A 15,416-nucleotide genomic window follows, 5' to 3' on the forward strand; every position below is an offset into this window, starting at 1 on the left:
GGCTGTACCGACCTTTTCACCATCGAGGTCTGTTAACCTTACGATGCCGGTCGGCCACTCCTTTCGTTGTTGATGATGAAGAAGACGGAGATCGGGCGTGGATGAGTCGATTCGTCCGAGTACGGACTATTGATATTATCCCCGTGGAGTTCATGCCATTCCGTGAGGGATGGAATTATACACGTAAGTTGTACACTCGTGCCTTCGCAGCTTTTTAATTATGGCGAAGGAGTGTTCCGTAAATGTGCCTTCTTTCCCTCTTCTACAGCAATTTCATGGATGCCGTGCGAGGTCCCCGATCTGCCAAATTGGGCTCGGGGGTTGGCGGCCCACTCGACATGCGATGAGCGTAAGTGGCGAGCTTTGTCCAGGGGCAAATGGGAGGCAAAACATCATGGTATGTGCTGTGCGATTTGTTCCCTTCCCTTTTTTCAGTTGGAAAATCACTTTTTCTTTCTACGTACTAACCCCGTTATTGCAGGCATCGGGGAGCCTTCTGAGGCGAGGCCGTGCCCCTTTGGAGTGGGAGAAGGTTGCTAGCTTCTAAGCTAAAGAATGATAATAATAAGCAAGAGATACCTTTGCACGGCGACGGTGCTCAAAGCAAGGTGAACCTGGACCGGGGGCCCGGAGTGGAAGTGTTGACTGAGCCTGCCACGCCCGTGACTTTTGGTTTTGGAAAGGCGGTTTCTCCTCCGTTGCCGTCCTCTTTTTCCGTTGGAGGTACTTCAAGGGATATTTCTGTCAACATCGATAATTATGGAAATGAGCTAGCTGGTAACTTGGCCAAAAATGCTTCAGCATTATACTAATGAACAACCTCGAGAACATCGAGGTCTATACAAGATGTAATTGCCATATTAGGAAGTGATGAAGCACTGTTGGCTTTTTGCTAGTATGTACTAATTCCTAGTAACACTGTAACAATGTAACATGAAGGACAAAAATAGTCCTCTGTAATATAGATTGAACTAGGCCGATAAACCGCCCGATAATAGCTAAACCGATATCAATCCGCCCGATATCTAATTGGGTGGCTAGCAGATTAATATATTTAAAAGCCGATAACCGATAAGCCGAACCGTTAAGAGTAAATAACCACCCGATCCGCCCGATAAGCAGCCCTACTTAAGTTCCTAGGTATCACACCTGCGCACAACCTTCCGCATCTACGGACGCGCTTCTGCTCTCAAACGTCCGCTTCTACGGGAAACTTGGCCACCTCAGCTTCCCTACCTATTCCTCTTCTACGATCACACTTTCGCAGAAGCGACTCTACTTCTGCGGCTTATACGTCGCACATGCGACCACTAGCCACCTCGTCCCGGGCCGCATCTGCGATCCTCCTCTCGCGCGTGCGAGTCCGCACCTGCGGCCAACCCCACCGCAGGTGCGATGACACTAGAAGCTGGAAAGCTTCAGCAATTCACATAAGTCCAATTCTAGACCGTTAACCACCCGAAATCCACCCGAGGCCCCCAGGTCCTCAACCGAATATACCAACAAGTCCTAAAACATTATACGAGCTTAGTCGAGCCTTAAAATCACATCAAACAATGCTAAAAACACGAATTGCACCCCAATTCAAGCTTAATGAACTTTAAACTTCAAACTTCTACAACCGATGCCGAAACCTATCAAATCACGTCCGATTGACCCCAAATTTTGCACACAAGTCATATTTGACATTACGGACCTACTCCAACTTTCGGAATCGGAATCCAACCCCTATCTCAAAAATTCCACTTCCAGTCAAACTTCCTAAAAATCCAACTTTTGCTATTTCAAGCCTAATTCAGCTACGAACCTCCAAACTACAATCCGGAAAAGCTCCTAAGTCCAAAATAACCCAACAGAGCTAACGAAACCGACGAAACTCCATTCCGGAGTCGTCTTCTCACAATTTCAACTACGGTCAAATTCCTAAAACTTAAGCTTCCATTTTAGGGAATAAATGTCCCATTTCACTCCAAAACCAAAAACAAAACCTCCCGGCAAGTCACATAAGCATAAAATGAAACAGAGGAAACAGTAGATAGGGGATCGGGGCTAATACTCTCAAAACAACCAGCCGGGTCGTTACAAGTTCTGATTTCTAAGCACTGTAACTAAAACCATAACCCCAAGAAGCCTAAATATCCTATCTGGCAATGTATCCTCAAGGGATGGGATACATGCAACAAGGCAAGTAGATGGGCTATCCACAAAGGTAACAGGGTAAGCTTCATGAATGATACTTGGATCCCTAATCAGACAGCCATTAGAGAAATGATTGAAGGCCCTCTAACCACAAATGACATATCTATCAAAGTGGACTTTGTTTACAATTTTGGGAATTGGGAATTCTCTTCCATCTCTATGGACATCCCTGAGAAAATCTCCAACCTGGTCAAATCAACTTTCTTTCCTTCAAACTCTGCAAAGGAGGATAGGCTAATATGGGGGTTGACTACAAATGGGTCATTCACCAACAAATCAGCCTATACATTCCTTAGTAGTATTAAAGAGTCTTTGTGAAAAGGTGAAGAAGGCAATTTCACTTGGATATGGAAGCTAAAAGCGCCTAACAAAATCAAAAACTTCATCTGGCTACTTGCCCTAAATAGGCTGCCCACTGGGTCCTTCCTGCACCGAATAGGGGTTAACTGTAACTCTCAATGTTGCTACTGCTTAGCAACTCCTGAAACAAGTGATCACATCTTCTTTGAATGTCCTAATGCAAACCACTTCTGGCAAGAATTGTTATCCAAAGGATCTACCGTTAGTCAGCAGCTAAATCCCATATTCTCTGCCAGCTATGGCCTTCAACATGGAACAAGTTAAAGAAACTCTCCTTCAACAACATCATTCCATGGGAGAACATTATTCCTTTTTGTTTTTGGCACATTTAGCTAACTAGAAATCAAAACCTCTTCAATAATAAAAAAGACAACATTAGTACTAATAACACTATCTCCAAAGCAACAGAGTACTATATGTTGGCAAATAATGGTATTATCAAGAGGCCATTCCAAATGGGAACCTCCTAGGAGGGGTCACTATAAACTCAACATGGATGGGGCTGCCAAGGGTAATCCAGGCATTGGGGGAATTGGTGGAGTATTCATGAATCCTAATGGGGATTGGATTATGGGGTATATGGAAAATATACCACATACCACCAAAAGGACTTCAACTAGCAGAACAAAATGGTTGGATCCCACTTGCCATCAATACTGACTCAGCTAAAGTAATTCAGATGCTACTCACAAGCAGCACAACTTATGATCCTATGATTTGTGAATGCAGGATATTAATGCCAAGGATGGAAAAGGTGATGGTGAGGCACACCTACAGGGAGCAGAATAGGGTGGCCGATGCACTGGCAAAAGAGGCAGCAAATTCAAGTTTCTTGGGAAGAACAATCATACTAGCAGTTCCTCCGATGTTTTCAAATGACGTATTTTGGGCAGACATCCTAGGAACTGAGTTAGTTAGAAATTTTTGGTCATGTAATATTGATACAGTTGAACAAAACATGACAATATTAAGGGAACTACAGTATATATATATATATATATATATATATATATATATATATATATATCCCTTTTAACCAAAAAAAGCTATACTTATTATAGAATGACCTATATAGTATTTTTAGATATGTTAATTTTTATTGTGTCTTATTAATTAATAATATTTGCTTTATACAATTTTATTATCTTTGTTATTGAATATTTTAGTTTAATTCTACGACTTATCTCATATTATTGTGTTATTTACTTATAAAATACATTATATAGTTCTATCTTATTAGGACTAAAGAAATACTTGGAACACATGCTACATATTGAGTGCTATGAAGGCTTTATCAGCGAAAAGACCCGAAAACTCAAAAACCCGAAAAACAATCAAATAATTCGAGAAAAATCGAGATTGAAAAAATCTACTTTGTTGGTTTATAAATTTAAAATTCGACACTATTGATTTGGTTTGATTATTAAAAAATTCTAACCAACTCATCCTATGTACACCCCTACTTCCTACATATGCACGTGAAGTTTGGATTGCCAAGGCCAAACTTTCGACAATCGCATCGTAAGTTTGACCTTTCAGAATCAATTTTTTTGAAGTGAACTTTGAACTACCAATCTTCATATATGCCAATGTTTCCAAGATTTTGCAATAACACTTCTTCGATTTAAATTCAATTTTCGTATTCAAAATTCAAGATTCACTTTTTCAAGCTTGCAACAATGATGTATTTTGTTATAAATATATATTATATTATGGATGTTCATTTAGTACTTCGTTGTAAATAAGTTTCCTGTAGAAGCTTATCCATATGGGACTCCACCGTAAATATGTTTATCTATTTGGTACTCTATTGAAAATAAGCCTCCCGAAGAAGCTTATCATTTCGGTACTCCGTTATGGATAAATATTACCCCCGGTAGAAGATTATCTATATCTGGTACAGTAGCAGCTTACAAACAGCTTACACAGCAGCTTGCAATAGCAGCTTACACAACAACTTCCTTTCTTCTATAAATAGAGGAAAGTTCAGTTCATTATGTACATCAGTTTGAAGTTGAATAATATATCAATCTCTCTCTATACTTGTCTTCGGTTTATTTACTTTACATTCGTTATTTTATAACACGTTATCAGCACGAGACTCTGTCATTTTGAGCACTTACTTCGAATTTAATTTCTATTTCAATGTTCATCTCCGATGTAAGGCGACGCTCTTACATCCATGGTTAGATCTTGTTCATTCCGAGCATCATAAGGCAAATTATATTCTTGAGGTGGTGAGCATTTCTTTTTGGCGGTAGAGATGTGGATATCACTTACGTCTGAGGTGGCCAAATTTGTGTTATTTAATTTGAGCCTTTTGCTTATATTTTAATATCTTTATCATTGCTTGCTTGGTTATATGTTACATATACATCACCTATTTTGGTATTTGTTTTCATCCTAATTATCTCAATAAAGGGTTACAAAGTGTATAACATTGTTAGATCCACTTAAACTCTAGCAGAGTTTCCAAGAAATATATAATCACCAAAAGTGGTTCTGTTTCATATATCTCATTGTAACTAAATTTTGGTAACCACCAGAAGTGGTATATGCCTATGACCACCAGAAGTGATAATTTAGGCTTTCTATTGTTATAATTGAAGATAAGCTAGAGAAATATTCTCTATATTACATACATGCCTCGATTTGCTCCTGAATTAGTATCATAAAAGAGGTTCTAAGACATTACATAATTTAGTGTGATTAATGCACGTTTCGTTCCATGAAAGATGAGAACTTTTGATAAATATTAATCCATTCCCTGAAGTGAATGTGATAATATTAATAAAGCTCATAAATATGAACGCACTCTTGTTGTAAATATATTACAATACACCTCCAGAAGAGATAATATGATTGAGAGAATATACACTCAATTTTTCGTATTTTAAATTTACTCCTAAAGAAGTAACACAATTGAAGTTTCCTCCTAAAGTTGGAAAATATTATGAGGAGGTGTTTTCTTGTACTTAAACAATTATTTTATATTGTTTATTTGATTATAATTTTATCTCATGATACCATAAGTGTCTTAGCAATATTTGATAGTACAAAATGTATCAACAACTCCTGAAGAGCTAACTGTTTGTCTAGAGACACATGACACCAGTAGTGTCTGATAAATATTAGATTGTGGATAATAAATGAAGGCTCTCGAAGAGCTTATATACAAATATGTCATTCATATTATATTATTATGGTCAAAACATATGTGGTGGTAAACCTGAAGTTTACTAATACAAATGGCTATCATATTGAGACTACAAATGATTGGAAGATTGAAAATCTCCATGTTTCCACAATTATAGGGGGGTAAAATAATATGTATATGAGAAGTTACCCGCCTTATTCTTTTATTTATACTACATCATGTATCACAGTAAACCAAAAGTTTACTAATGCAAAAGTTTATGCCATAGTAAACCAGAAGTTTGCTAAGAGATAGCACATGCCATGATAAACTTGAAGTTTTCATTTGCCATTTTTAAATGAGCTATTTGAGAATTCAGATAAGCATATACTGAAGAACTAGAAGATTCTTCAAGAATTCTCCTGTGTTGCTTGTTCTCATAATAAATTGATTATACCAGCTAAAGTTGGGACTAAGACCCCTGATTCTGAAATATATAAAAGGTGAATATGGACCATTCACCTATCATGTGAACCACTTATAGATGCATATATGAGATGATTACATGTATGATTATTGTCAACTTGCAGTTTGGCATTTGGAATTGCTTTTCTCAATTAAGAGCATAATTTTCAGATTATGAAATCAAGACAGTTCATCTTGATAATGTTGGTTTATATCCAAGCTAGTTTAGCATTGAATACCTCCTATTAATGGCTAAACTATTGCTTATGAGAATAAAGTTTCATGTGTTGGTCTAAGAATTTCTAAATTGTATACAACAACACTTGTATGCATCAGACCAACAATATATGATAAGTCCTCTCCTCACAATTGGTTTAGGATCAGAAATCAAATATTTTTGCTATCTTTTGATGTGTGGTATATGATTAATTTCTCTACCACAATGCACAAATATATGTTTCCCAAAGAATATTGGGGATATATGTTATTCTAACATTTGGAGGATGGAATAAACAGCTGAAAAATATGCGATATGAATCGAATTATCATTAATACGATCCTCACTTAGAAGATAATTCAAGTCAAATGCCAGAAGCATTTGCTGATCCAAAATTAAATATCATATTTCAACTACAAATGCTCCTATTAAAATTAAAGTCCCTGAAGGATAGAGTTTACTGTACGCATGAAGCGTGGTAGACCAATCAGTTCAAAAGGTAACAATCTTTGAAAAATGATAGGAGCTAATGATCAAAATTATCATAATGGGGAGGAAATGAGCTCTAGAAGAGCCCACGACATAACATTTCATGAAACTCCAAAAGAAGTTCAGGTACCTGAAAATAAAGAAAGTGATGAGATCTCAACAAGTTATGTCGCTTAGAAACCGATACAAAATGATCGTCGATGATATATTTGATACAATATAATGCACAATATTATAAATATTGCGAGGATAGGACCTGCAGTCCAGACACCTGAAGATGTCATGCCATTTAAATGCAAGTCATAACCTATATGACTCATTTGATTAAATCTATATGAATATCCCTGAAGGATTTAAAATGCATGAAGCATATAGTTCAAAGTCTAGAGAAATGTACTCGATCAGATTACAAAGGTCATTGTACCGTTTAAAGTAATTTGGGCGCATGTGGTATAATCGCCTCAATGAATATTTGCTGAAAGAAGGTTACAAGAGCTCTAGAAGGAAATTGAATTTCTTAAGAAAGAATTTGAGATGATCATAGAAAGACAAAACTTTGTCTTGGTCTGCAAATTGAACATTTAGCAGACGAGTTCTTTATCCATCAATCTGCCTATACAGAAAGGGTCTTAAAATATTTTTACATGGACAAAGCGCACCCATTGTATACCAATGGTTGTTCGATCACTTGAAGTGAATAAGGATATGTTCCGATTCCAATGCTTTTACATGGACAAATCGCACCTATTAAGTATACCAATGGTTATCACTTGAAGTGAATAAGGATATGTTCCGACCTCTAAAAGAGGATGAGCAACTCTATGGTCTCGAAATACCTTATCTTAGTGCAATTGGTGCACTTATGTATCTTGCTAATGCTACAATGCCTAACATAGCATTTTTTGTTAATTTACTAGCAAGATATAGCTCTTCTCCTACATGGAGACATTGGAACGGGATTAAGCATATATTGTGATATTTAAAGGGAACTCTTGATATGAGTTTATTTTATGCTAACAAAGATAGTGCAGATCTTGTTGGTTATGCTGATGCAGGTTATTTATCTGGTCCCCTTAAAGCTCGATCTCAAATTGGGTACGTGTTTACATGTGGAGGTACTGTCATATCATGGCGCTCCACAAAGCAATCTATTGTTGCTACTTCTTCAAATCATGCTAAGATAATAGCTATTCATGAAGCAAGTAGGGAATGCGTATGGTTAAGATCAATAATTCATTTTATTCGAGAAAAATATGGTTTGAAATGTGAGAAAAGACCACAATTTTATACGAAGACAATGTTGCATGCATAGCCCAATTGAAGGGAGAATTTATAAAAGGAGATAGAACGAAGCACATTTCACCAAAATTATTCTACACACACGATCTCCAGAAATATGGTGACATTGATGTGCAACAAATCCGTTCAAGTGACAATCCGGCAGATTTATTCACTAAATCTTTGCCAACTTCAACTTTTGAGAAGATCGTATACAAGATTAGAATGCGGAGACTCAAATATTTGAAACAAGGTTTTCATTAGGGGGAGTAAATACGCAATGCGTATTACTAAATATGTGTACTCTTTTTCCTTCACTAGGATTTTTTCCCGTGGAATTTTTCCTAGTAAGGTTTCAATGAGGCACATTATCTTTTAATGAACATCCAAGGGGAGTATTATAAATATATATTATATTATGGATGTTCATTTAGTACTCTGTTGTAAATAAGCTTCCTGAAGAAGCTTATCCATATGGGACTCCGCCGTAAATATGTTTATCTATTTAGTACTCTATTGGAAATAAGCCTCCCGAAGAAGCTTATCATTTACTCTGTTATGGATAAATATTATCACCGGTAGAAGATTATCTGTATCTGGTACAGTAGCAGCTTACAAGCAACTTAGAAGCAGCTTACACAACAGCTTGCAGTAGCAGCTTACAAGCAGCTTACACAGCAGCTTGCAGTAGCAGCTTCCTTTCTTCTATAAATAGAGAAAATTTCAGTTCATTATGTACATCAATTTGAAGTTAAATAATATATCAATCTCTCTCTCTATACTTGTCTTCGGTTTATTTACGTTACAGTCGTTATTTTATAACATATTTATCAATTTCCAAGACTTTTCAACGTCACTTAGATTTAAACTCAATTTTATTTTCGAAATTCAAGACTCACTTCTTCAAATTTGTAACTATGGGTGTACATGGACCGGGTTGATTCGGTATTTATCAAAACTAAATCAAACCAACTATATCGGTTTAGATTGGTTAAGTTTGTCGGGTTTCCGTATTTTTTTTGTTACATGAATATTAATCAATCTTACTTTGTTAAATTTTTGATAAGTAAATATATGTTTAATGAAAATTGAAAAAATCGACAAACATATGATCTATTAGCATATTCTTATGGGAGAATTTTCTTAGTAACATATGATAGTTATTTTTTTAATCGTCTGACAATAATTTTTCGTTGATGTACACTTTCAAGGTTAACTGAATATAACAATTAAACATAAAAATCAATATGATACCTATATAATGATATGTTCTTTTTTAATTTTAAATTATCGAAATACCACTTCAATTTCGAAAAAATATAAGAATTTAACTGATCTTGACATATGAGTTTGGAAGAACATACATAGAGATTGGCACATTTACTAACACTTGATAAGAAAGTGATCATACAACCGATTATTTAAAGTTAATAAAATAGAGCACTTCATATTTAACTAAATATTACAGTCCATAAGAGAATCACAAATATTTCTAGACATTTTTTAAAGAAAGTTCTATGAAAAGTCTAAAAAGTAAATATTAAAATTATATATTTATATGTCGGTTTGGTTCGAATTTTTTTACTCAATACCAAACCAAACCTAACCGGATTTTTTAATCGGTTTAGTTTAACTTTTCGTTTTGGTGCGGTTTTCCGGTTCGATTTGTACACCCTTACTTGTAACAATGGTAATTTACCACTTTATAACAAATAGTAGTCATTTTTCTGACGGCTGAATAAAATTTAGCCACAATTTTAAAAATAATTAAAATTCAACCATTTTAATTGGACAAAAATACCTCTAAACTAAAGCGGAAAACCTATTTTCTTCTTCTTTCGAGTTTCCGTTGCTCTAATCTCGTTTTCAACCAAAACCCAACTGCACAACGATTGACTCAATCTGCCACGGTATTTGATGCCTCATGCCTGAAAGGCATCAATCAAGCTCCACAAAAATCTCTACTTCTGAAAAACTTGTAAATCACTTTTTAAAAGGTTGTGTTTTGTTTGAATTTCTCAAAAATTAAATGGTAAAGCCTTTAGCTTATATGCTTCTCGTTGCACTTGGAAAGCCACATTAATTTAAATTTCCAGAAATTCTGTTAGTACAGAATGATTTTGATGGCTTTCCTTTAATTTATGTTGCTCCTTACTTGCTGCTTAAATTTATAGGATTTAATGTGTGACAGTCTACTTATAGCCTATTGCAAAAATATAATACTTTTTGGGGAAAACATAAACTTTTGACGCTTGTCCTGCGAGCAAAACTTCAAGGTCAAAAGTTAAAAGTGCTGCGAATAGGACAAGCAAAGGATAACACTTGTTAAACTCAAAGTTCTGCTCGTAGGACAAAAGGGGATAAAAATTCAAGACCCATCCACTATAAGGACTATTTGTATACTTCACACCGGGGTCTCTTGCCTAAACAAAGTCAGCCAAACATGCAGTGGCGGAGTCAGGATCTTCACGAAGGGGGTACAAAAAAAAAAGTTTTGTAGCTAGTGGGAATTGAACCCATGACCTTATGTAAATTTTGAACACCCTTGACCACTAAACTACACTTTTGGATTGTGTTAAGGGTGTTCAAAACTTAATATATAGAGGTAAAAAATAGATTTTGCCTTAAATATACAATGTAATTTTTCGGCGAAGGGTGTTCGGGTGAACACCCTTGCGCCCCCTAAATCCGCCCCTGCAAACATGGACGATGATATGCAGACCAAAGACTACACTACTCAAACTTAAAAAAAAGACACCATTTTTTACCAATTAAAACTCTAAGATCATCAAAAAAGACATCATTTTCAACCAAGACAAAACTCAGGATTATCAAAAAGACATGAGTGAAGTGAAGTTAAAATCAAATTGGAATCTTCAGCGGATACTTTATCTTAGACTGATAATATTGTAATAATCCTTCTCAGGCCATCATCAATATCTGCCTCTCAAGATCATCTCATCCACCTCTTCATCAAATCAGGTTTCTCTCCAAGATTTGTCATTACATGACGAAGCCGAAATGAAGATGTAGATATAAGATGCTAAGAATTGGCTGTCCACAATACGAAAAAACGACTAGCATGTCAAATTGCATTTTCCTCATAATTACTTGCAGAAAACAACCATAACTCAAGAAACAAAAAGGATTTGGATCATAAAAGCAAAGTCGGCATCCACACTAGTCAAATAAGTCCAAATTGTCTATAAGATCAATTTTTAACGAGGAGGCATCTGAAAAAGAACTTGAGAAAACCTGACAACATCACAACTATCTCAACAGCGCCAAACAAGAAAGATTGTAACATAATATTGAAATAGCTAGAATTCCTATACCTTCATGTTCCGTGCCATCAGATTCAAGAACTCTGGAAAATCAATGGTGCCATTCTGATCAGCATCAACTTTGCTGATCATATCCCGTAGTTCAGCTTCAGTGGGATTTTGACCAAGTGATCACATCACTGTTTCCAACTCCTTGGTAGTAATAGAGCCTATAGAAGCAAACTTCAGATCACATCTAGAGCTTTTGATTTTGCTCATGGCACATAGGTTAAGTAGTGTCCATTTATTGAGCAAAATAATCACCAGAACTTCAGATAAACGTTCATTACTAACAGAATAGTTAATTTTACATCAAGATAAACAATAATCACCACCACCAACAACAACCACCCAGTATAATCCCACAAGTGGGGTATGGGGAGGGTAGGATGTAGGCAGCCTTACCCCTACCCTAGAAGGGCAGAGAGACTGTTTCCGATAGACCCTCGACTAAAGAAGGTGAAAGAAGCTCTGATAGCTAGTAATAGCAAGACAAATAATTAGAAAACTAAACCGAAGATAGCTACAGAGAATATGAAAGAGGTACCGATAACAAGTAATAGCAAGACAATATATCTAGAAAACTAAATCCAAAGCAGCAAACGAGAAAATGAACAAAGTACTGCTAGCAAACTACGGAATTACCGATGGCAAGTAATAACAGAACAAGACATATGAATATAGCAAACTAAGGAAAAAGGATACCGTACTAGCACTAATACTATCGAACTAGAGAAGACAAAGGGAAACAATAATCCCCACATAAAGGAAATTTGTTTTCTTGGAATGCTATGATAATACAGACAACCAACTGCAGAAAAGCAATGTGTACACGAATATATACTTTAAACAGAGAGATCAAGAATCGAGATCAACTCAACAAGTGGCCTCTATTAATCCATTCCCATATACAAAGAGTCGTGCATCTATGTGCACTAAGTTTGAAAACAAGCAGCCTGTCACAGAACAGAGCAAAATAGAACTCATTATTCAACCACCAAAAGTTAAATATCTAACAGGCCTTCACAATTATCTAACTAGAACAATTAGCTATTTTCCTCAGCAATCTGGTGATATCATCAACTAGAATTATTTAAAAAGTATAGATAAAAAGGAACCACCATCTTTGGCCATCATCTAAGTGTTCATGGATCTCAGTTCCTCCAACTGTGCTTTTATTTGATCTTGAACAAGCTCTAATCTCCTCGAATAAACTTCCAATTCTAGCATCTGTTGCTTCCTCCATTTCTCGTCCGCCATCATATCAGAGTTCATTGCACCGCTGCTGCCAAATCCTAAAGGGATTGGACTCAATGCCATTCCGAACCCAAAACTTCTCGATCCACTCAAGTTAGTCACATTGTTTAACAACTCCTTGAAAATGGGTGATAGGCAGCTCCTCACTGTTTCCTCGATCAAACTAGGTATTGAAGCAGCTGCTGATGCTGCTACTGCAGCTGTGGTCGTGGGAGGGGCCGTGGCCTGAGGGGCTGTCATCGGAAAGGGAGTGAACCCTGGTGCAGGCACGGGTGCAGGTGCAGGTGCAGGTGCATGAGAGGACATATTTGTCCCTCCACCAGATGGAGATGGCAGATAGTAGTGTTGAATAAACCCGTGTTTTTCTTCAACTTTAACTGCTCCTCCTCGAGACCTTTTCCTCGACCTAGGAGTTTTAATGTCAATTCCGTTATGGCTGTGGTCAACGACATTAGCGTTAAGGTTAAGGTGAGAATCCTCATCGTCAAATCCGCCATCTTCTGGTGGTGGTGGTGGTGGTGCTGCAGAACCACCACCGCGGACGACAACGGGGACCGCATTGCTCCAGATTTTTCGAGAGATTTCGAAAGTAGCTTGATCATGAGAGCTTTTAAAGACAAAGTCTTTACCAGATGCCATTTTGCTCATTACATTCCGATATTTCTTCTTCAACCTCCTCAGCTTCTCTACTAACTGATTTTTGTTGAAATCCAGCTGTAACTTGCTCTTGATCTGGTCATAAAACGCAGTCGTATCATGATGATGCGACGACGAATTTATTCCACCTCGCTGTGTCGTGTATTCCAGAAACCCTTGTAACAATTCAATCTCATCTTCATCCGTCCACAACCGTTGAAATAGCTTACGAGAGTCATCGATAGCTGAAGGCTTTTTTTCTTCCACAATCGTAGCGGCAGTCGGAGGCGGAGTAACGGCGGCGAATTCATTGATCCGCTGCGCAGGGACACCGACAACGGCTATAGTAACCGTTCGTTGATCAACGGGAGCAGGAGTAGGAGCAGGAGGAGAGGAAGTGGAATCCTCATCGTCATCATCATCGACGTCGACGTCATCATCTTCTTCGTCAACAACGTCATCATCGAGATCGTCATCGTTGTAGACTTGGTTGTTGTGTTGATCTTCTACGGAAGCCATTAGAGAAGCTTGAAAGGGGTGGGGTGGGGTGGGGTGGGGTAGGGAAAGTGGGGTGGGTAGGGGTTAGAGAGGCGATTAGGGTTCGGGTGAGGGCTAAGGTTAAGATGTAAAGTGGTTAGGCCGAAAGTAAAGGGAGTCACGAGCGGGGAGAGGTTTCGTGTAAGACTGGGTTGGGTTGAACGGTTCACCAGCTCGGGGATGTGGTGCGCACGTGGTCTGTTACCTTGTTTCTCTCACGTGTACCTCACGTGACTCGCGTTTCAGCTTTCAAGCCACTATTTTACTTGAGTAAATAAATATTGTAAAATTTACTCTTATCTTGTGTTTACATCTATTCATACTACTTTATTATTATTAGGTAATAAATTAAGATAAAAATATATATTTAACAAATTATCTATCTATATGTATATCAGTGGCGAAATAAGAAATTTCTTCGAGGGTATTCAATTATAAAAAAATTCAACAAAGGGTGTTCAAAATATTATACACCTCAAAAACATAATATTTTACCTATATACACAGTCCATTCTTTGACGAAGAGTGGTCAACTGACCACCCTTATGACTATGTGGCTTCGCCACTGATCTATATCTATATTTATATCTATATCTATATCCATATCTATATTTTATATCTATATCTATATCTATCTATCTATCTATCTATCTATCTATCTATCTATCTATCTATCTATCTATCTATATTATTATAAAAGCACGAATAATTTATGCTAAATGTTGAACGACTAAAATATCCCCGAAATATTGATCGCCTTTTATGCCCTTAATTATTTATATATTTTAAGGATAAAAATGTAAATAACTCAAGGATAAAATTCTTTTTCGATTTAAACTATACATTTGCGGACTTTAATAATTTGGTATATTTTTTTCCTGACCTAATTGTTTTGGGCTGCTACTCACCGCCACTATGCATGGCTTAGAGGGGAATATGGTTTAGAGGATAGTAGCCTAATTATATTTGGATAATTTTTAGTACTCGGAGTCATATAATTTGTATTGGAATGTGAATCCTTCGATCATTCAAATATGTATTGATTTCAACTTTTTAAAGCTATTTGTATAGAATTCTAAACATAATTTCATATGAAACAAAATACTTTTTCCGCCCTATTACCATCTCTACATAGAGTTTCATTGATTCAATTTATTCTCACAGAATATACTTTGAATCCCTCTCCAAAAGTGACAACTGTATGTAGCTCTTGCTGAATACAAATTGTATTCACCTTTGCTTTTTATAATGTATAGCTTTATGCTGTAATTCCCTAAAGTTCAGTTCCTTCAGCAGTGTACTCTTATTGTTTTCTCTAAGGTATACTTTATTTTACGTTATATTTATTCATGTTTTAAGTAGTGTGTTTGTTGATGTGTTATGGACATTATTCATAATATATTTGATGTTCTTATTCTTTTATTAAACTACTTAATTGCTTAAAGTATTTACTCGAAATATAATTTGACTATAAGATTTTGGCTGAAATATCTAAATATTTTGAATAACTTTTGTTGGC

General features: G+C 36.5%; 1 protein-coding gene across 1 annotated transcript; it reads right to left on the reverse strand.

Annotated features, from left to right (window-relative positions):
• LOC109228515 (probable transcription factor At5g28040) lies at window positions 12,307-14,055 on the reverse strand. The gene has a single exon (XM_019393632.1). The coding sequence runs from the start codon at window positions 13,877-13,879 to the stop codon at window positions 12,605-12,607; it is 1,275 nt and encodes a 424-aa protein (XP_019249177.1). The 5' UTR covers window positions 13,880-14,055; the 3' UTR covers window positions 12,307-12,604.

Source organism: Nicotiana attenuata, chromosome 7 (genome assembly GCF_001879085.1).
Source record: "Nicotiana attenuata strain UT chromosome 7, NIATTr2, whole genome shotgun sequence".
NCBI lineage: Eukaryota > Viridiplantae > Streptophyta > Magnoliopsida > Solanales > Solanaceae > Nicotiana > Nicotiana attenuata.